This window comes from Rhagoletis zephyria, unplaced genomic scaffold (assembly GCF_001687245.7).
Source record: "Rhagoletis zephyria isolate East Lansing unplaced genomic scaffold, Rhagoletis_zephyria_1.1 Rzeph_scaffold_00254, whole genome shotgun sequence".
Classification (NCBI taxonomy): domain Eukaryota; kingdom Metazoa; phylum Arthropoda; class Insecta; order Diptera; family Tephritidae; genus Rhagoletis; species Rhagoletis zephyria.
This window is the reverse complement of record NW_016157338.1, coordinates 285,493-306,484: the sequence shown is the minus strand read 5'-3', so window position 1 is coordinate 306,484 and position 20,992 is coordinate 285,493. Positions and strand designations below refer to the sequence as shown.

Genomic DNA, 20,992 nt, shown 5'->3' with positions numbered 1-20,992 from the left:
TTTATTGTCTTAAAAAGAAAAGTTATTATTTTTTTTAGTTTCATTTAATTTTTGGAATTATAAATTTTGTCTTCTTTCTAATTCAATTTCTTTTTCATCTTTTAGTTTAATTTTTTTAGATTTAATTGTTGATTTTTTTTTTGTTTTTAACCGACTTCAAAAAAAAGAGGAGGTTATGAAATTATCGGAATATTTTTTTATGTATGTTACAGCATAACTTTGGACCACGCTAACCGATTTCTATAATTCTATTTTTAAAGGAATGGTGGTACCTCCGAGGTACCATACTAATTTGATTTAGATCCATTCATGGGGTCATGAAGAAATTAACGGTACTATTAAATTTGTATATGAGAACTGAAGTCGAGTTTGTTTTTTCCTTAAAATTACTGGTTTAATTTCACTTAACTTTTAGGAACTTATTTGAAAATTATTATTTTTTAATTTTTTCATAAGTTTTTAGGCAATTTGATGTCTTTTTCATCTTTCAATTTAATTTTATTTAGATTTATTGTTTCATTTAACTTTTAGGAACTTTTTGTAAATTTTTTTCTTCTTTAATTTAGTTTTCTTTCAATTTTTAAATTATATTAGTTTAAAGAGAAAACTATTTTTTTTTTTAATTTCATAAAATTTTTATGCACTTTTTTCTTGTTGTAATTTAATTTTACTTTAATGTTTTAATAAGTATAATATTTTATTATGACTTAGTGTACACAAAGTTATTTAATTTTTTTTATACCCGAGCGCACTTGTGCACAAGGGTATTATAACTTTGTTCACATAACGGTTGTTTGTAACAGGCAAAACGAATCGAGATAGATATAGACAAATGTATACATAAATGATCAGAATGAAAAGAGAAATCGATTAAGCGGTGTCTGTCTGTCCGTCCGTCCGTCCGTCCGTCCGTCCGTCCGTCTGTGCACACGATAACTCGAGTAAAAATTAAGATATCTTAACGAAACTTGGTACGTGTACTTCTTTCGGGCGTAGGACGGATGGTATTGAAAATGGGCAAAATCGGACAATAACCACGCCTACCTCCCATATAACGGTAATTTTCAGAAATACGAAAACTGCGATATTTTAGTAACTACTGAAGATAATTCACTCAAAATTGATATTTGCAATGAGTTTTAGACGAAAAATAAGAATATTACAAAATTTTGGCAAATGGGCGTAGCCACGCCCACTTATGGTTACATGTGTATATCTTGGTAACCGCTGCACCAATTTCTTCCAAACTTGGCACAGTTGTTGGTCCTGCTACAACATACCAAATGGCCGAAAATTTTTAAAATCGGACAATAACCACGCCCACATCCCATATAACGGTAATTTAGAAAAATACGAAATCCTCGATAAATCAGTAAATATTAAAGCTAATTTATTCAAAATTGATGGTTGCAACAATTTTTTACCAAGAAATACGCTTATGATACAATTTTGGAAAATGGGCGTGGCACCGCCCACTTATGATCACATATATGTATCTCGCTAACCGTTCTAGCAATTTTAACCAAACTCGGTATGGTTATTGTGCTTGCCACAGCTGTCAGAAATTGCCTTGTTAGTTGTACGCGGTGGTGGGTTGGTCAGCGTCAAAATTTTAATGGATGGTGACTGAGCTTTTGCGCCTTCTGAACATGCCCATAGTTACAAATTATATCTGAGATTTATCTTTGCTTAGCCTCCCATTGGCTTGGAGACACATCTTCTCGTCTGTGCTTGAATAGCAGCGCTACTGGATGATCTGCTAATAAAGCTTCCAAAGAATGGGTGTTTATTGAGAGGTCCACATTTTGCACACTGGGATAGTTTTGTAAAAACACACGAAGCTATACATAAATGTATACATATATGTATGCATGTATGTAGTTATGTATGTACGCATGCTTTGTTAATATTTATTTCCCTCTAATTAAAATTACCAAAGAAATGTAGAGTTGCATTGGCGCTGTCATAAAAAATGTGGTGCGCATGGTTGCATGTGTAAAAAAGCGTAAATAGCATACATACATACATGTTTGTATATAAGCGCAAGCAAGAACATAAAAAACTTTTTTATGTACATGTACATATGTAGTGGTGAAAAGCAACATATATGAGTGTATGAATTAAAATGAATATTCCTCTAATTAACAATTTTAAATAAAACGAGTTAATTTACGCGACAAACAGAAACACGAAATGTGCAAATACATACAGTGACTGATATTCACATTTTTTTTTATTCAATTCTTTGTTTGTTATATTTTTGTAAAAAATATTGTCAAAGCCTTAACCTAACCAGTTTAAACTAAAGTTTCAAACTTTTTAAAAAATATAGAAAACTCAAACAAATTTTAGGCAAAATTTCAAACTTTTTAACCAGAATTTTTAGCCTATGCAATTTTGATATAATTTATTTTCTGTCGGATTTTCACACGTTTTTCGACATAACCATGATTTTTTTATGAAATAAAATGCGGACGACCGTTCGCAAAAAAATTTCAAAAAATCAACGCCAGTTTTTATAAATTGCACTTCATTTTACTAACATTGTATTGGCTATAAAACTGCAAAGCGAAAATAGTTCTAGAAATTCGGATTAAAAAGTTTGAAATTTTGATGAAAATTTGTTGAGTTTTTGAGCTAGACTTTTATTATTATTTTTCTATGGAAATAATTCACAGTTTCAAACTTTATACAAAAATTCAACAAATTTTCATCAAAATTTCAACACTTTAATCTGAATCTTTAGAACATTTTGGCTTTGCAGTTTTATAGTCTAATGAAGTGCTAGTTTTAAGCGGCTAAAAAATCGCGTTGACGTTAGAGAATTTTGAGTTTAGGGTGTTTTGTTATTGTTATTGGAAATCTCCTACAGAGAAACAAAATTTTCCGAACGAAAAATATTGATATTCAAGAATTCTATGTCATTTCTATGAAAAAGTGTTTATTCCCCATATAAAATACATGAAAAACTTCATGGGCTTTGAGACTGTTCTAAATATCTTCTTCTTTTTAACAAAAAATACGGGTATCCTTTTTTCCTTTCCTTTCCTTTCCTGAGAACAAATAAAACAAGTACCTTTATCCTTTTCGAAACAGTGATTTTTAAATTTCCCTAGCCTCCTGTATTAAAATTGAGTGTTCATAAAAAGTGGACTTCGCAACTTTTCACTCTAAGCTAGCGATATGTATGTATGTATAAGTATAAACTTAGTATATAAGCGCGTAGTTGCACCAGCTGTAAATTATAACGTTGCTGAGGTCACACAACTTAACGCAGAGCAAAGCCGCAAGCAGCAAGCTAACGAGCTGATGAACGAAAGCACTCCACTCACATTCACGCGCATATCCACACATGAACAAGCTACCTATATACATACATATGTATGTAACGCCACATATTAGCAATTAAAATTTTCCTAGTTAATTACTTTAAGCAGCTCAGGCAAGCGAAAATGTATGAGTGCATAAATGGATGGCTATGTTGTTTGGCAGCTTTGCAGACCAAGCGGCACTAAAATGCAACCACACCCACATACGAGTAGGCGAAAGCCACAAGAATACACACATACATACAAATAAACGGATGTGTGCGTGCTAGTTGAGGCGAGCTTATATTAACGGCCACTCAGCCAGCCAGCCAACCAAGAGGCAAGCAAATAAACGCTACTACTACTGTTAGCTGACTAAAATATGCAAATATGCATATGTATGTATATTACACATATACATATGTATCTATGTGTGCATGTTTGTATGTACATCCATACATATGTATGTACATATATAGCACAATGAGTTTGCATGCAGCTAACAGCCTCAACGTCAAAGCTGTCAAAATGGCAATGCAGCAGCTTAACGTTGCCACTCAGCGGCGACAAGGAGGAGGCAGTCACACCCATGCATATAGTACGCGCCATCAAAATATATCCTCAAACACCCACACACACACACACGCACGCTCCCGTTCTTACGCTTATAAAGCAAGAATGACGCTCATAAATGCACTGTAGTGCAAGAATATTAAAATCACACACAACAGCATGGGTTGTCGCAAAGTGCCAGCGAATTTGCCTTTTATGTATTGTTTCTTTTTGTTGTTGTTGTTGTTGTTGTATAATTCCGCTTTCATCCTACACACACGTTTTTTTTTGGATTTTTGTATGCTTCTCCTTGCACTTTTCTCGCCTTGCATAGACGTTTTTGTTGCTTTTTTGTTTGAAATTTAATTAGGAAATCTAATTTGCTCAAAAGTGCATGAAAAATGTTCGTACATACGCCATTTTGACACATGCCAAGCGACGAATGCTATGTTGCGTTGCCTTATGCGTTACTTTTAAGCTAACATCCACGGGCGCAAAATTACCTCTTGCAAAAGCTATATAAAAGATATACATACATGCATACCCTGCAGGGAAAGCTTCTAGTTTTGAAGTAGAATGCTACCAGTTTGCGTTTCAGCCCAACTAGTTCGCGTTGTATCCTTTTTCAATGTTAGCGACTGTTATTTTTAACATAGCGGTGTCATATAAGATGTAAATTGTCTGCATCAGCACACTACCAGTTAAATTACTAGTAGCATTATATCAGTTGACGGGAAAGACTGCCAATTCATTTCCGGTGAAAGGCATAAGTATGCCATTTTATTCGCAGCGCTGCAACAGTGACAATGGCCGACAGAGCAATCCTCTTACGCGCTTTTCGAGAGATCCGAGTTCAAATCTCGGAGCGTCGGCAAGGTGTTCTAAAAATGCCCTAAACCCCAACTGTTTTGTATGGAGATTTTGAATTTTGCTCCATATTACGTACAGCGTTTGTTACCTTTAATTGAGCCACACGACATTTAAAGCCCAGTTTTAATATGATTTCAAACGGGAAAACCTTATGCAGAATCGGCTGCGTTTTAGGGGTCGGAAAATGGTTTGGAAAATCGCGGTTTATTAATTTTTCACGGGTTTTAAACTACACTTTCCCAAAATCTGAACGATATGTCTAGGCTGCATGTATGTCTGTATATCTTAAAGAGAGTCATGATTTAGTACGTAGGTTGCCATTAAAAAATTTCCTAAAAACGTGATTTTTTATTTGAAAAAAAAAATTTTATTTGAGAAATAATACCTATATACTTTAATTTTTATTTAATTTTTCTGTTCTTCTGTCCACCGTTTCGCGTTTTAATAATATTTTTTTTGTCATCGGAATACGAAATTTAAAGTAATAAAATCGCTTGAACCAATTGACTTGCATTTTCGGTTTATTTAGGTAAATTGTTTAGGCATAAAAAGTAGACTTATGGTCTACTGGACTCTTGCGACCTTAAGTTTCTTTCTAAATTAATTTTTAATGGGTCTCATTTCCGAAGACTTTTACAGCAACATTACAATGCGAAAAAAAAATTATGTAGGAATATACTTACGGTGACGATTCGTACCGATTTTGGCGGGACAGTAACGATTTAAAAAAAATTGTCTCTCTGAATATTTTTTAAAAGTCAGGACGTATAAGTGTCCCGGTTTTTCATATTTGTACCAATTAAATCCCGATTTTAAGTGTTTTCTTTATTAATTTAATAAGTGTCTCCCTTTACTCTGGCCCAAACACAATTTGTCGTACAAACGTGTCAGCACTTTCGTTATCCCAAAGGACATAAAATATAATATATCCTTATTTTCTATGATCTTTGGTTATGTTTTATTTTGTCAAACTGATACTTTCGGTATATTGCAGTCTATCATTCTTGTCTAAATATTTTTAAGGTTTATATAATTATTTGTTAATTTTAACAAAAACTTTAATTAAGTGTAATTATAAAAAATAACTGACACTATTTCCCTCAAAAATAATTATGGATATGAAAAATATAAGCTGTAGATACAGTGGCGAAAATATAAATTGGGAAGAGACATTTGAGCATTCTTTGGCTATTTTTTTATTAAAGTGTAGCTCGTTATCTAACAAAAACCATGTAAGTGAAAATTTCAAACTTTGTACAAAAATTAACAAAATTCGACAAAGTTCCATCAAAACTTTAAGCTTTTTAATTCGATTTCTTAAAAAAGTTGCTGCCGTTAATTTTTCTTAAATTTTTTTGTGGAAGGTGTTGCTCATTATCTACATACATATTAGGTTGTTTCCCTAACAATCCGGACTGGATCCGGAAAAGTTTGCTCTCAAAAATGGAACATAATCCAGAAGTACGGGAAAGCAAAAAACCACATTTCGTGCCCAGAATTTGTGAAACAGCTAGTGATGTGCGGAATTTTCGGTACCCAGTACTCAGTACCCAATACTTAAAAAAGATTTCAGCACCCAATACTTCCGTTTTGGTACCCGATACCGATTCTTTACATTGAAACTTCCCCATTATATGCGTTGCAAGTTTAGAAAAAACTTTAATTACTAATTTATATGATATCGTCTAAAACACTTGAGCTTTTCGCAACAGAGAAATATTAGTTTATCAGTTTTAATCTTAGCTGATCCAAGGTTCAAGAAAAATGCTTTTACGGATGAAGAAGCCTTTCAGGGGGGAGATTCTGTAACTAGTTAGCGACAAGTTACGGATCGATATCGCACTTGTTGACGTAAAAATATTTCATATCATACGTCAACAAAACCGATGCCGATTCGAAAATGTTCTCTGTATTATGGCCTCGAACCGACACATATACATATGTATTTCATTTGAATCCGTATTAAAAGCTCTATTGGCTCCTACATTCGGGTTTTTATAGAACCTGAACCGTTTTTTCCATATTTTTGGCCTATGTGCGCTTTTATTTGAAACCTAAATGTTTCGGTATCGAGTATCGAGAGTATTGGATACTTTTTAAATCGGTACCGAATATCGATCAATACTTAAAAGTATTGACTTAGGACATCACTGGAATTAGCTGATTCGCGTTATTTTTGTTTTTATCACTTAAATGCAAACTCTTGGAAATTGAATTTTTGCTTCACAAATTTGATCTTAAGAATATAAAATATTGAAAATACGTCACTATCCCTTAAAAGCACCAAGTAAATGCAGGCAACATGTAAACACATAACAGCTGATATGCACTTTTACGCTTTAACTATTTTTACACGGAGAAAAAGTCCGAGCTGTTTCGGACAGGAAGAAGAAGACACTTACGATCCAATACGTTCCAATTTTCGCTCTCTATTACCCATTTTGTTGAGTACGGGAATGATTTCTGGGCTATTTTGGGCACCCGCGGGATGCCGCATTGCGTACGGGAAAGAACCTATTAATTGTTGAACTTACTTTGTATGGAAGGAAATGCGCGAATAAAAAATTGCCAAAAATCAAGTCCAAGCTACTTCAAACTTGCACTTTGGTACACAAAAATTTAATGTGCTACAAAACTGCATACTCCAAAGAGTTCTAGAAAATCTGATTAAAATTTTGATCAACATTTGTTAAAATTCGTCGGATTTTTATAAACAGGGACAGTAATCATTATGAGTAAAATAACTTAAATCAGCATTTAACCGTTATTTTATGATTTTCACATTTTTCGCTTAAAAATAATAATTATTATTTGATTTTTATTTTCTCGATTACAAATAATGGTTATTTTATGATTTTTATTTTTTCCCTCAGAGATAATCATTATTTTTAAGTTTTTCATTATTTTATGATTTTTATATTTTTCGCTTAAAAATAATAATTATTATTATTTGATTTTTATTTGTTCGACTACAAATAATGATTATCTTATGATTTTTATTTTTTCCTCTACTCCTAAGTGAAAAAAACACAATAATAATTATTATCTTCGAGCGAAAAAATACAATTCGTAAAATAATCATTATTTGTGATCGAAAAAATAAAAATCGAGTAAAAATACTAGTTTCCTTTGTGTGAAAAAAATAAAACACAAATATTAATTATTATTTTTAATCTTGATTGATCAAACTCGAAAATTAAAAATCATTTTAAATCCCAGTACGAACACGTGAGTATAATTAAAATTATTTTACGACGATACAACTTGTTGATGTTTTTTTGGCTAAAATTTAAAGAATATTGATTATTTTCCGTCCCTGTTTATAAATGTTCTACAAAGTTTGCAATTTTGATTTACATGTTATTTTTGTTTGTTTCATACAAAACTGTATGAAAAGACTTATTTTAAAACTAAAATCGTATGTTCGGATTCGATGCTTTAAAAATGTCCCGATTTTTGGCCGCAGAAATCTGGTCACCGTAAATATACTAAGACATTTTTCTACGCTTTTGTAAAAAAAAGTAACGCAATTAGTGTATTGACTCATTTTATAAAGTGAGTTTATTTTTATCAATATGTAAGTTACAACTTAACTCTCAGTTTTGTTTTACTGAAAATCGAGTGTTAACTGCCGAAAAAACGGCTCTAATAGAACCAGACCGTAAATAAAAAATGAGCAGATTTTAAGGCAAGCGAAGTAGAGGAGTAAAGTCTGCACGCTGCTCTCCACGCATGGGAACGTAATTCGATATGCAAAAGAATGCTGCAAGTGCAACAGTTGCATGCAACATACTTAAAAGTACTTGAGTGGTTTACCGATCGGTGTGAGAAGACCCCAACACGCACACACACATGCGCACATGTACGCAGCTACATTTTCCAGAGAAGTGAATATTTTTGCCTTAATTTTTTTTCTTTTGCATATCCAATTACAAATAAAATAGAATCAAGTATTGTCGAAAAAATCAAACTGAAGATGCGTTTGCGCATTCAAAGTTGCGTTGTGATTTGCATCTTCCGGGTGTTTGAATGATTGCACGCGTATTTTTCTATGGGCTTACAGTATGCGTGTAGGTATGTTTCTTTTACTCTTAAATGGCGCTTCAGCTTTCCAAATGCGCTAAATAGCATTTGCTGCAAATGTTTTGCGTGTCGTCATTGCAAAAGTTGCAACAAATTTGCTAGACAGCAGTGCACTTAGGACAAGTGTTATTGGTAAATGGTAAACATTCAGTGATATGACAGCATTTTTTTTGTAGGTACGCGTGTGTATTCGTTTTTGACAGCGCTGATCATTTGCAGCTTGTAAAGTGGGTATTAGTTGTCAATGCACAACGGCTACATTTTGTCTTGACAACTTAGCAGCGCTTTACGCGGGCTGCCTTGCGACGATATCTTTCCTGCGCTGATTGTTTTCCAACTTCCCTCTTTTCTTTTTTCTTTGCCGCTTTAGAATTTATATGCTTTATAGCAGCTATTTCACATTTTCCTGAGAATTCTTCTGTGTGCTGCTCTGCATTTTATTTCAATCGTAATTTTTTTATGAACTACTTGGAATCCGTTTTGGCTTATTTTGCTTGGTCAAAACAAAACAAGAAAAAAACATTCAACAGGCATCAAAGACGATGTCCAAAAATTTCTAAACTAATTTCGAGGAAACTATTAGTGAGCCTCAAACCTGCAATTTCCGCTCGGATACATATGTATTTGCCCATTTTGAGAGTCCTTTGTAAGTGTCTTTTGAACTATTTGCTAACCAAGATAAATTTGAAGAGGTCCACTTGTTCTACTTGCGTTATTTCTGTGAGACCCGTGAAAAACTTTGCGCTGGATAGCTGGCTTGCCACAGAATTCCTTCACTTCAAGAATTCGTCAATATTTTCCTTGCAAAACTTCGGCCTTAAAGACCTTGAGACTTCATAGGTTCCGTTTGGGCCAATTGTTTGTTAATGGTATAATCGATAATTTTTCTCGGTAGATCACAAATCGGTGGCTGCAGGGATTTATCCACCACGCTTATTTTCACGTCCAAGCCGCGTATAGATAACTCAGCCATCGGCTTTTTCGTTTCTTCTAATTATCGATGGCCGCCGAACCAGAAAATTATGACTTTGACATGAACCAGCGACAAGCGACACTTCTAATTAATTCTCGAGTTTGTTATTTTGGATCATTGTGCTTTCGGTGTTGCTTGGCTGCCAAAGAAGACAATGAATCGTCTTTCCCCTAATGGTTTCTTACGGTTCTCTATTAGACAAGCTGTATTTTCGCCATCAGTAGAGATCTGCGCCGACTCTTTTTTCATCTGTGCACCATCGGTGTGAATGGTAGTGGCAAGCTTTTAAATCAGTAGCCTAATTTCCAAATCTTCTCTAGTTGGAAATCGTATAGGGACCTTGAAAATAAAGGCACAAAAGATCTAAGGAGTTCATTTTCTGCTGCAAGATCATATTCAGCGCTTCTTGAGGTGCGCTGCTCGCAGTGCGATGATTCATTTGCTGATTGTTACTTCTAATTAGTGCTGTCTAGTAGGCTTGATCTCGATCAGCTATGATCGACCGGGTAACTGTGGTAATTATACATAAATATCATGAATGGCGTAAGGTAACGATACCCAGTCTTTCCCCGAACATTTCATTGCAGGTATGGTATGTTAATAGATCTTTCTTTACCTTTTCCTCGACATTCAGCTTACTCTTATTTCTATAAACCTGGAGTTGAGACTAACACCCGAGTACATATTTCGCGGCAGATGAAGGTTGCGAGTTCCGTTTTCCGAAATTCCATCAGCTTTCTTATTCACATATCCTTGCGCTTATAATTGCGTTGATTTATCTGCTCTTGAGCTCTGAGCTGATGCCTCTGATTAAGTATAAACTGCTGGATGGCGTACTGCTCTCTAACGCCCTACCGAAGGCTTCTGTTTTTATGCTGTTGAAACCGCTGTCAAGTTATTTTCCAACGTTTTTAAAAGCTCTCTCTCTGGTTTTCCCTGGTATAAATCCACATATCATGCTTTGCAATTTCTGCTAAAGTAATTTTATGAGACGGTTATAGGCACAGGCTTGCCCGCAGGCAAAGCGCTTTTAAGCTTTCTATAAATTTTGTATAGGCGCGTGCAGAGTAAAAGCTCTCTCTGCCCATCGCTGTTTTAAGAATGTGAAATCAGGTATGCTTTCTTACTCACTTCAACGTTAATCATCCAGTAAAAAGTGGCATTATATACGATCCTTAGGTATTTTACATCCAAAAGGAGAGATAGGGAGAAGTGTATATGCCAAAACTTTTAATTTTCGAGGTACCTAAAGGCAACTTTGATTTCGGTGTTCGTAGAGGAGAAGGCTCCCAATATAGCCACCAGTATATTAACTGCATATGCAGCCACCTTTAGTAGTATTTTTTTGAGTTCGAATACAGGACTTTCCCTGAGAAGTACTTAACTTTACTTATTCGCATATCGCGTTCTTATGAGTATCACTTAATCGGAGAAGAGCTTGCTAGTAATTGTTAAAAACTTTGCATTCTTACATTGAAATTCTGGAATAACTGATCGGGGCTATCTGATGATTCTCAAACCTTTATACGAATATGGAATTTCCTACATTTTCTAGGGCATCACAATTAATTGCTAAATATTTATTTAACTATAATATTTTTATTACCATTCTAATTCAAACATATTTATTTTTCTTTTATTTTTCAGGCCCACTATCGAGTAAAGATTTCAACATCGATGGCCTAAATGGTTTTGGTGGTAAGAAAAAGAAGAAGAAACGTCGTCATAGTCGCACAATTTTCACATCATATCAATTGGAAAAACTCGAAGAGGCCTTCAAAGAAGCACACTATCCAGATGTGTATGCACGCGAAATGCTCTCGCTAAAAACCGAGTTACCTGAGGATCGGATACAGGTGAGTGAAATAGAAATTTTCTAACGCCAATTATTTAATAAAAAAATAATACTTACTAATTTTTGTGTACAAGCAGTTACAATGCAATTTTTTCAAGAAACTATTTAATTGCATGTTGTTGAATCCGATTAGGGAGTTACTTGCTTTGAAGATAAGCCTTTAAATTACAGGACAATTCTGGCAACTGTCTTTCAACTCACCACAAGACAATAGCCTTTCGTATGTAAGTCAATTGTCTATTCTGGCAACTATCTTGAAAGCCCTTTACCGTCTTTCGAAAGACTAATTGAAATAGCTGCCAACGTAGAGGTATTAGCGTTATGCTATTGAACTTTTAGCAATAAGTTTTTTTAAAAATTAAAATAAATTTAAAATATATATTTATTTGTTTTCTTTTCAAAAAACAATAAAAACTAATAAATAAAAGAAAATTAAAAAAATTAAAAAATAAGATAAAAATAAAGCAAAAAATAAATAAAAATATTTTTAAAAATTATATAAAAATAAATGTATTTATATTTTTTTTCTTTTTAAAACAATAAAATCCAAAATTGAATTGAAAAATAAAATAAATCAAAAAAGAGGAAAATGATACTTAAAAGTAAAAAAAAAATAAATATTAAATATTTAAATATTTCTATAACAAAATCTAAAAATGGAAAGAAAATTAAATTATAAGAAACAAAAAATAAAGTAAGATCTTAAAAATTAATTGAAAGAAAAACATATTTTTCTTTAAAAAAAATTTAAAAATTAAAAGAATGTGAAATTAACAACAGAAAAACAAATATAATTAAAAAAGGAAAAATTAAATAAAATTAAAAGAAAAATTATTTTTTGAACAACAAAATCTGAAAATTAAAAGCAAATAAAGCTAAAAAAAAATAAAAAAGATAAAATTAAGAAAAATAAATAAATTAAAGGAAAGTTTTTTTTCTAAAACTTTTGTGCTAGATTAACAAAAGTCTTTCGAACCAAGTATCTCTTTCATTTGTCTTGCGAAAGACTTTTTAAATTCACGTGTACTAATTTTACAATTCAGGCCTTTCTTTCTTCGATTCGCTAGGCATGTAACAATGCATTGAGGCCACTACCAGTTGCAACTAAGCATATTTTTTGAACGCTTTTCGTCAGGCTGTTCTATTCTGTATTCTAGGCAAGAGTATCTCAAAGTGAAGCATTCATTTTTTATTTCTTCAAACAAAAATACAAAACAATCAAGTAATTCGATACTTTTCTTTGAATACAGGCTTTAACTAATTTACTTTGAAGACAATAAAATTCCACGCGCAACGCCAAATTACATACAAACAAACATTGCTTATTTGAATATAGGTTTTTATAGTGAATTCTTATATGAATGTACACTCATAAGCACAAAAATTACGAGCATAGGCTTTTAAATCAGGCTTCTAAAAATCTACATGGAATTGCCTGCAGCTATGAACTAAATCCTTTTCGATTGCCTCATCCCATTGTCTACGCTCCGGCTTTATTCACACTCCACATACACATGTATAGTATGTATGTATTTGCAAAAAAAAAATTATAAATTTTTTCACACTTCCCTTCTGCGCTTAAAAGCATTGTTTTATTTATGCCTCAAATTATTTTTTGTCTCGGTTTTTTTTTCTCGTCCTTCTTTCTGTCAACAATCGCTCGAGCTCATTTTGAAATTTTGCTTGTTTGGATTTTTCTGCGCTGATCTTTCACACCTCTTCCACATCCTGTTGCCATTGCAAAAGTGCATTTGTACACATAAACGTGAATGTGTAGGTATATTTATATATAAAAAACATCTTTATATTTATTTCATAATTTGTTCGCATTTTTTCAACTGCCCCTTGACTGCATTCTCATTTACACACCCCAATTTAGTCGAATATTTGCATTTGTTGTGATATTACGTTCCTGCATTGGTTCTCTCGGTTGGCTCAATAAAAGTGTGTGGCCCTGTGAAATTTTCGTTGATAAAAATTCGATTTTAAAAGCCTGTAGTGATTTCGATATGTGAAAAATCGGGTTAGATAACTGCATAGATTTGGCGGATGTGTGTTATTTGTCTCCTCGAAAATTTCGAAACCTTAATCGAGTGTTCAAGCCATTAAAGCCGAGCCGCCTTTAACAGTTCCTAGATACTGTGGCATACATTCCGTTAAACGCCCTCTTGATTTTAAGTTTGCTACCTTCTCTCTCCATTCTCAATGGATTACTCACAACAAATTCTAACTCATATTGTTCGTCAAACTATCGGCAGTTTATATTGTAAGCAGCAATTTGTTTTCGTTGTTATAATATTTAAATCATTGTAAACCGGTACATATTCGTTTAAACGCACCTGAATAAGGAAGTCCAAAGCATTTTAGTGATTAAAAAATCAAATCGTTTTTTGCATTTACCATTGGTAAGTTAAGTGCTTTTTACGGATTTGTTAAAACGCGAAAAGTTAGTTCCATTAATAAAATCCTGTTTCCACGACTCGGCACCAAAAAAAAAAAAAAGGTTCCGTACGTCAAGCGGATGGCGCCCCTCATGTCGGTTGGGCGGGAATGGAGGAATAAGTAAAATGGTGTAACAAAGGATTTTTTAGCAAGAAACTTTCGTTAAAACTGACTAAAATGAATAAAATAAAGTAAGCTAAGATTTTTTATTGACTTTAACGAAATCTTAGGTTATTTTATTTTATTCATTTTAGTGCAGTTTTGAGAAACGTTTCTTGCTACAAAATCCTTTATTACACCATTTTTTTTATTCCTTTGATTGTACCTGGTAAATAAAAGCTTGTTTTTAAAAATGATTTTTTTTACATTATTTTATTTTGAACTTTTTAGTTTAATTTTATATAATCCGGACATAGTATTTTTATTTAGGGCTCACTCCTAATTTATGAGCAAAGTACATTTAATATAAGCGACGTAAATCTTTTCGATCATCCGTTCAGAAAAAAAGTATAGATAATACGAAAATCGGAAAAAAATTTCGTTAAATAATAATATAACCCGAGATATAAAATAGGCGGCCGCTGTGGTGTAGTAGTTGACAGTGCGCGCTGCCACTCCGCAGGGCCTGGGTTCAAGCCCTGGTCAATGCGACATACATTGCAAACAAAAAATATAGAAAAAGATTTTTTCTTAACAGCGGTCGCCCCTCGGCATTCAATGGCAAACCTCCGCGTGCATTTCAGCCATGAAAAACGGCTTCCCATAAAAATACAATCGCCGTTCGGAGTCGGCGTAAAACTGTAGGTCCCTCCGCTTTGTGTGACTACATCAAGGCGCACGCTACAAATTGGAGGATAAGTTCGGCAAAACACTAACATATGTATGTGTACGCGACAATCTCTTCTCTTCTTCCTTTTCTTATTTGGCGCTGTAACCGCCTAAGCGATTTTGGCCGAGTTCAGCGAAGCACGCCCGTCGTTTCTCTTCTGTGCCAACTGACGCCAATTGGAAACGCCAAGTGAAGCTAAGTCCTTCTCCACCTGATCTTTCCATCGCAGTGGGGGCCTTCCTCTTCCTCTGCTACCACCAGCGGGTTCCGAGTTGAATACTTTCACAGCTGGAGCGTCGCTGTCCATTCGAACGACGTGGCCAAGCCACCCGCTGTATTTTAAGGAGCCGCTGTATTTTAATTCGCTGCATTATGTCCATGTCGTTGTAAAGCTCATACCGCTCATCGTTCCATCGTCTGCGGTACTCGCCGTCGCCAACGCGTAATGGCCCGTAAATTTTCCGCAACATCTTTCTCTCGAACACTCAAAGAGCCGCCTCATCGGATGTTGTCATTGACCATGCCTCCGCGCCACACACCAGCCCAGGCATGATGAGTGACTTATAGAGCGTGGTTTTCGTACGACGAGAGAGGACTTTACTCCTGAATTGCCTACTCAGTCCAAAGTAGCACTTGTTGGCAAGAGTGATTCTACGTTGGATTTCAATGCTGACATTATTATCGGTGTTAATGCNACTTTACTTCTCAATTGCCTACTCAGCCCAAAGTAGCACTTGTTGGCAAGAGTGATTCTGCGTTGGATTTCAACGCTGACATTATTATCGGTGTTAATGCTGGTTCCCAACTAAATGAAATTCTCTACTTTCTCGAAAATGTAACTGTCAACATTGACGTGGGTGCCAAGGCGCGACTGTGCTGACTGTTTGTTTGATGACAGGAGATGCTTCGTCTTGTCCTCGTTTACCACCAGATCCATTCGCTTTGCTTCCCTATCCAACTTGGACAAGGCAGAACAGACTTCGCGGTTTTTTTTACCGATGATGTCGATGTCGTCGGCATAAGCCAGAAATTGCACGCTCCTGTAGTAAATTGTTCCTCAGCGGTTCAGTTCTGCAGCTCTTATTATTTTCTCCGACATCAGAAAGATAGTCGCCCTGTCTGAAACCACGTGTACGCGACAATCTAGTATTATTATGTTTAAAAGTTCCAAAAAGTATAAGACGAAGAATATCAAGAAATCCTTATAAAAAGAGCATAAGCGGCCCCTGAAAAATTCGGAATATCCCCAAAATGTAACATCAAAATAGTTACGAAAATAACTCAAAAATTCGTATAAAAACAGTATATAAATAAAAAGTACAAAAAAAAATAAAAAAATTGGACCTGAATAACGAGAAGTTCTGAAAAGTACCGGAAAAATTGCGAAAAAGCGCGTGAAATAAACTCGACAATACTGACAAGATCCTGAGGGATAAAATACGAAAAACCAGAAAAAAATTCGAAAAACAAACTCGGAAAAACTGGTAATAACCCATGTTATAAAATACGAAATATACCAAAAACTCCTATACCATGAAGAAAAGCCTAAACATCAAAACAGTTCCTAAAAATCCGACAAGCACATACATTTATGAGACATTTATAGAAAGCAAGGATCAGATTAAAAACAAATAAATTGGATCAGAAAACTTCCCAAAAATCCGAAAAATTCTGAAAAGTTGCGGAAAAATTACGAAAACCCCGAAAAGCAAACTCGACAATGCTGACAAAATCCCGAGTTATAAAACATGAAATATACCAAAAACGTTCGAAAATATCCAAAACTGTTCAAAAGTCTCTAAAATTATATCACGTAAAATACCAAAAACTTTCGAAAAAAAGCCTAAGAACTCCAAATTGCAATAGCAAAATAGTTGGTAAAAAAATTCGGAAAACTCGCGAACCCGAGAAAATCGCGGAAAATCGGGAAAAAGTCCAGATATATATCAGCAAAAAATTGCAGAAATAATTCCCACAACTTCAACAAAAAAATCCAAAAGTTGACCAAAAAGCCTTAGAAAAAATCTTAAAGGGTTCCACAAAGATCCCTCCAAAATTAAAAGTTTCGATAAAACACGAAAAATCACCAAGCGTTTCAGGAAAGCGAGGGCTCTGTGATATTCCTTTTTCTTGCCTTTTGACGATCTAAAACACAAATAAAGGTTTAACTGGAGTTTAAATCCCAAGAGCACTGAAGGACGAAATTTCTATAGTTTCCAAATTTTATCGACCTAACGTTTTACTCAAAAAAAAAAACTTGTATTTATTTTAATTTTTAAATTTCCATTTCGTCTTGCAAAATGCAAATTGTGCATTGAGTGGTTGGCTGACATTGTTTTGCTCTCGTTTAAGGGTGTGAATGGTAATTACGAAGTCTGTGTTGAGGATGTGGCATGCGAATACCAATATATAACTACATAACATATATGTACATTTATACTACTCATGCACATGAACAATAAAAACTGCTGCAGGCACTTACATGCGCATACTCGTCTACACTCGTGCAATTTCTCACTTGCATCGATATGCATGAAATTACGCCCATATTTAATAGGCAATTTCACAGCCATTGAAGAGGCTGAAGCAAAAAAATAAAAAAAAAATTGGGAAAAAATCAACAGTTATTAAGTGGGCACTTAGTAGTGTGAGAGTGAGGCAGATTATATATATACATATATAGAGTGAAAAAGCGCGAAAAAGGCATAAAGGGCGGGGGAACGAACACAGCCAAATAAATGGGTGACGGAGGCACCATATTACGATTATTGTGGAATATTTTACGGGTGTGGGCCGTAAATAAGTAAATGGTTAATCAACCAGCAGCCAGCCAGCTAACCAAGCACTTGAACATTTTTTTTTGTGTCCATAATGGATTTTCGCATTGTCAAGCGAAAAGCAAAAATTGCATGAATACTATAGGCAATGGCTTCATGCTAGCAAAAAACAAAAGCGCATTTGCTGTGAGCGAAAAAAATGAGCTCGTTATTTCATTAAGGAAATTCTTACGGTGTTTCCGAGCCGACAAATTGCATTTCCACAGCTTCCTGAGACGAGGAGAAAATGGCCTCATATGACGAAGCTAAACCTAATATGAATTTATAAAGAAAAACAATGAAATCCCACTCACCTCTTGTCTTAGGGAAACACAAAGTCCTTAACTAAGTATTTTCTATAGTACCACCTCGCCGCACATGCTGTCGAAATACTTAGTCGCTGGTGGCGCTTTTAATACCATTTTCAATCTTCTTTCACCATGTGCTGCATTCGGAAAGAGGGAAAATTAACCGCCAGTAGTTCTATATGATCTTTGGTATAGAAACAGTCGCCACCTTTCCGTTATTTTTTTGTAGAGAGTGCTGAGCGCGGCTTGGTTAACGAATTACGCAATTACAGGCTCCATTTTGTCTAGCCGAGTTCAAAACATTCGCACGGGATGCGCTTCGATGTTTCAATGTCCTCGAGCGAGAGCAAATAATTTGTGTTTGGTAGTAGACCAATAAGGCACAATCGGTTGAGGCTAATTAGGTTTCCGGTGATTAGGTTAGGCTAGGATGGCTGCCTGCTTAGGTGGAGGCTGACTTAGGACCGTTTTCACCATCTATATATATGTTAACAGTAATCTCCACAAAAACATCTTTACCGACGTTACCGACACAATATTATAAGCATAGTCTGACCAAGTTTTCGTCTTATAGGATGTTGGCACTACGTAACCCACTCAGTTCACAGGGTTTTTGTTTCAACACCCAGAGCTCCTGAATGACTGTTATGTGTGGTTTTGTCTGCAGCAAGGTTAGCCAGACTCAAGCGATTTCCGTACCTTGATCCGATGGTATCCACTGAGACCTGGCCCATCTTCACAATCATAGTAGCCACTTCTCGGTTGCTACCCTTTTTGTGAGAGATTAGGCGCCAGTGCTTGGTGTCAACCCCCGAATTTTGGGCACGGAAGCTGGAGAGCACGTCCGGGAATTTCAGAGGGTTTTTTACCGTCATCCTCCTACTACCCGGACGCACGAATGCCATTCGGGACACACACACCAAGTGGACTTTTGTCGATATTTATTGTATGCATGCCTTACTTTAGGTACTATATTCTCTCGCCTTACCCGCACGCTGCAAATATACACGTATATTTCCTAGTGAAAGGACGACCCAACGAATCTTGCCTATATTCGGCACCCTACAACTCCTCAGTACTTGCTACGCTCAAAACTAACGACCCAGTAATTAACAGTGTTAAGGAGAACCGCTGTGGAGTATTGTTAAGCAGTGCGCGCTTCCACTCCGCAGCACCTGGGTTCAAACCATGGCCAAAGCAACATCGCAAAAAAATATAGAAAAAAGGTTTATTTCTTATCAGCGGTTGTCCCTCGGCAGGCAATGGCAAACCTCCGAGTGTATTTGTGGCATGAAAAACAGCTTCTCATAAAAATACAATCGCCATTCGGAGTCGGTGTAAAACTGTAGGTCACTCCTCTTTGTGGGACAACATCAAGACGCACGCCACAAATTGGAGGAGAAGCTCGTCCTAACACTAATATATGTGTAAGCGCCAATCTATTATTATTATTATTATTATTATTATTATTAAGGAGAAGCAATTGAGACGTCATTAGGGCAGTTGACTTTGTGATTGTATCTTCGCTTCTTGGTGGTTGCTCTGTAGTGCCGACACTTAGGTTGAAAACAGAGAAGAGGTGCAGACGAACATGAAGACGAAGCTGAAGCCGAATACGAAAATCACTGCAACTTTAATCAAATGCATTTGTAAAAAAGTTATCATAGTGCGTAGTGAAGACGAAGATGAGAATATTTTGTATATTGTCAATGGCAGGAAATTCGCTATCAGCTTCGTCTTCATCTCCATCTTTAGCTTTGTGTTTACACTTTTTGCAAGGTAAGACCAGGATTAGTCTGTAGTTTTCAGGTTTAAGTACCAAGATGATGTGCACGTAAGACCATATAGTACTTTAACGACGGTAGTGATAGGACCTCAAAAACATTCAGAAAAAGGAGCTGCCCACGCCATTTTTACCTGCTTGCAGTAGTCGAATCAAACTATGATTTTTATCTATCTCAGTTGATGACCTCAGTCTGCAAGCGTACAATTGCGGTTTTCGGTTGTTTTATTACCAATTTGCTTTGCTAAGTTCTGCAGAAAGTCTTTGAAAGTTTTAGCCTTGCCGATGTCCAAGTGAACTTGGTCTGAGTTTGTAGTTAAGAACACGTGGATTCAGATAATATCTGGCGATGTCATTAAAAGCGCTTGTTGCTTGTAACTTGTGAACCGTAGATCTCTTAGAGTATTTAGTGGTGTTATCGCTGCATATTTTGAAAAATCTCTTTCCGCGAAGCTAGGGAAGCTTTCACTCTCGAGAAGATTGCTGCCGGCGGTTCTAGGCCTAGAGGATATGGGTCTGTTAGCTATTTAGACATGTTCCTCCTTCGAATTATTAGATTGATAGCATTTACCCTGCGAGTTTGGAGTTTCAGACACAATTTAGTGTCGTTTTTGAGCTTAAATTTGTGTGGTTTGTTGGGTATTTCTCATACTACTCTTGCTTTTTCTCGCACATTATTTGCGCAAACAATGTCTTCATTATTTAATTACGATGACGCGGCGGTTACCGACATCAGCTACACAACCACAGCTGAACATTCGAACGACACTCACCATGGTTGCATTTATTAGGTTTTAAGCAGAAGAAAGAGCGCGCAGAAAAGACAGTAAAATGAAGGCAAGTTAAGCAAGCCAAAAAAAAAGAGCTGAGGAAAAAGTGTATACGTTTGCGAATTTATAATTAAGCATTTTAATGGCTGATGCTTTCGTGTGCTCACCGCCAGCCAGGACATGCTGCGATATATGTATATAAGTGTGTGTGTGTGTGTGGTTTTTCGCTGACAGGACATCACATCGCGATTGCCAGCCATAAATTTCAAAATTGCCACCCTTAAGGAATTTTTGAGTGTCGGCGGCTGTTCGCAGGCGATGGCCAACTTCTCACTCACAACGCATTGTTCATGACTGTGTGTCCTTTAAAATTGACTGCCGGTGCTTACTAGTTGGCTAAATG

General features: G+C 35.4%; 1 protein-coding gene across 1 annotated transcript in view; it reads left to right on the top strand.

The window, feature by feature from the left end:
• Window positions 1-20,992, top strand: part of LOC108358424 (retinal homeobox protein Rx-like) — a 122,051-nt gene that overhangs the window by 35,920 nt on the left and 65,139 nt on the right. The window contains exon 4 of the mRNA XM_017609753.1: window positions 11,434-11,642. Coding sequence (XP_017465242.1) covers window positions 11,434-11,642 — 209 coding nt within the window. The remainder of the gene's footprint in view (window positions 1-11,433; window positions 11,643-20,992) is intronic.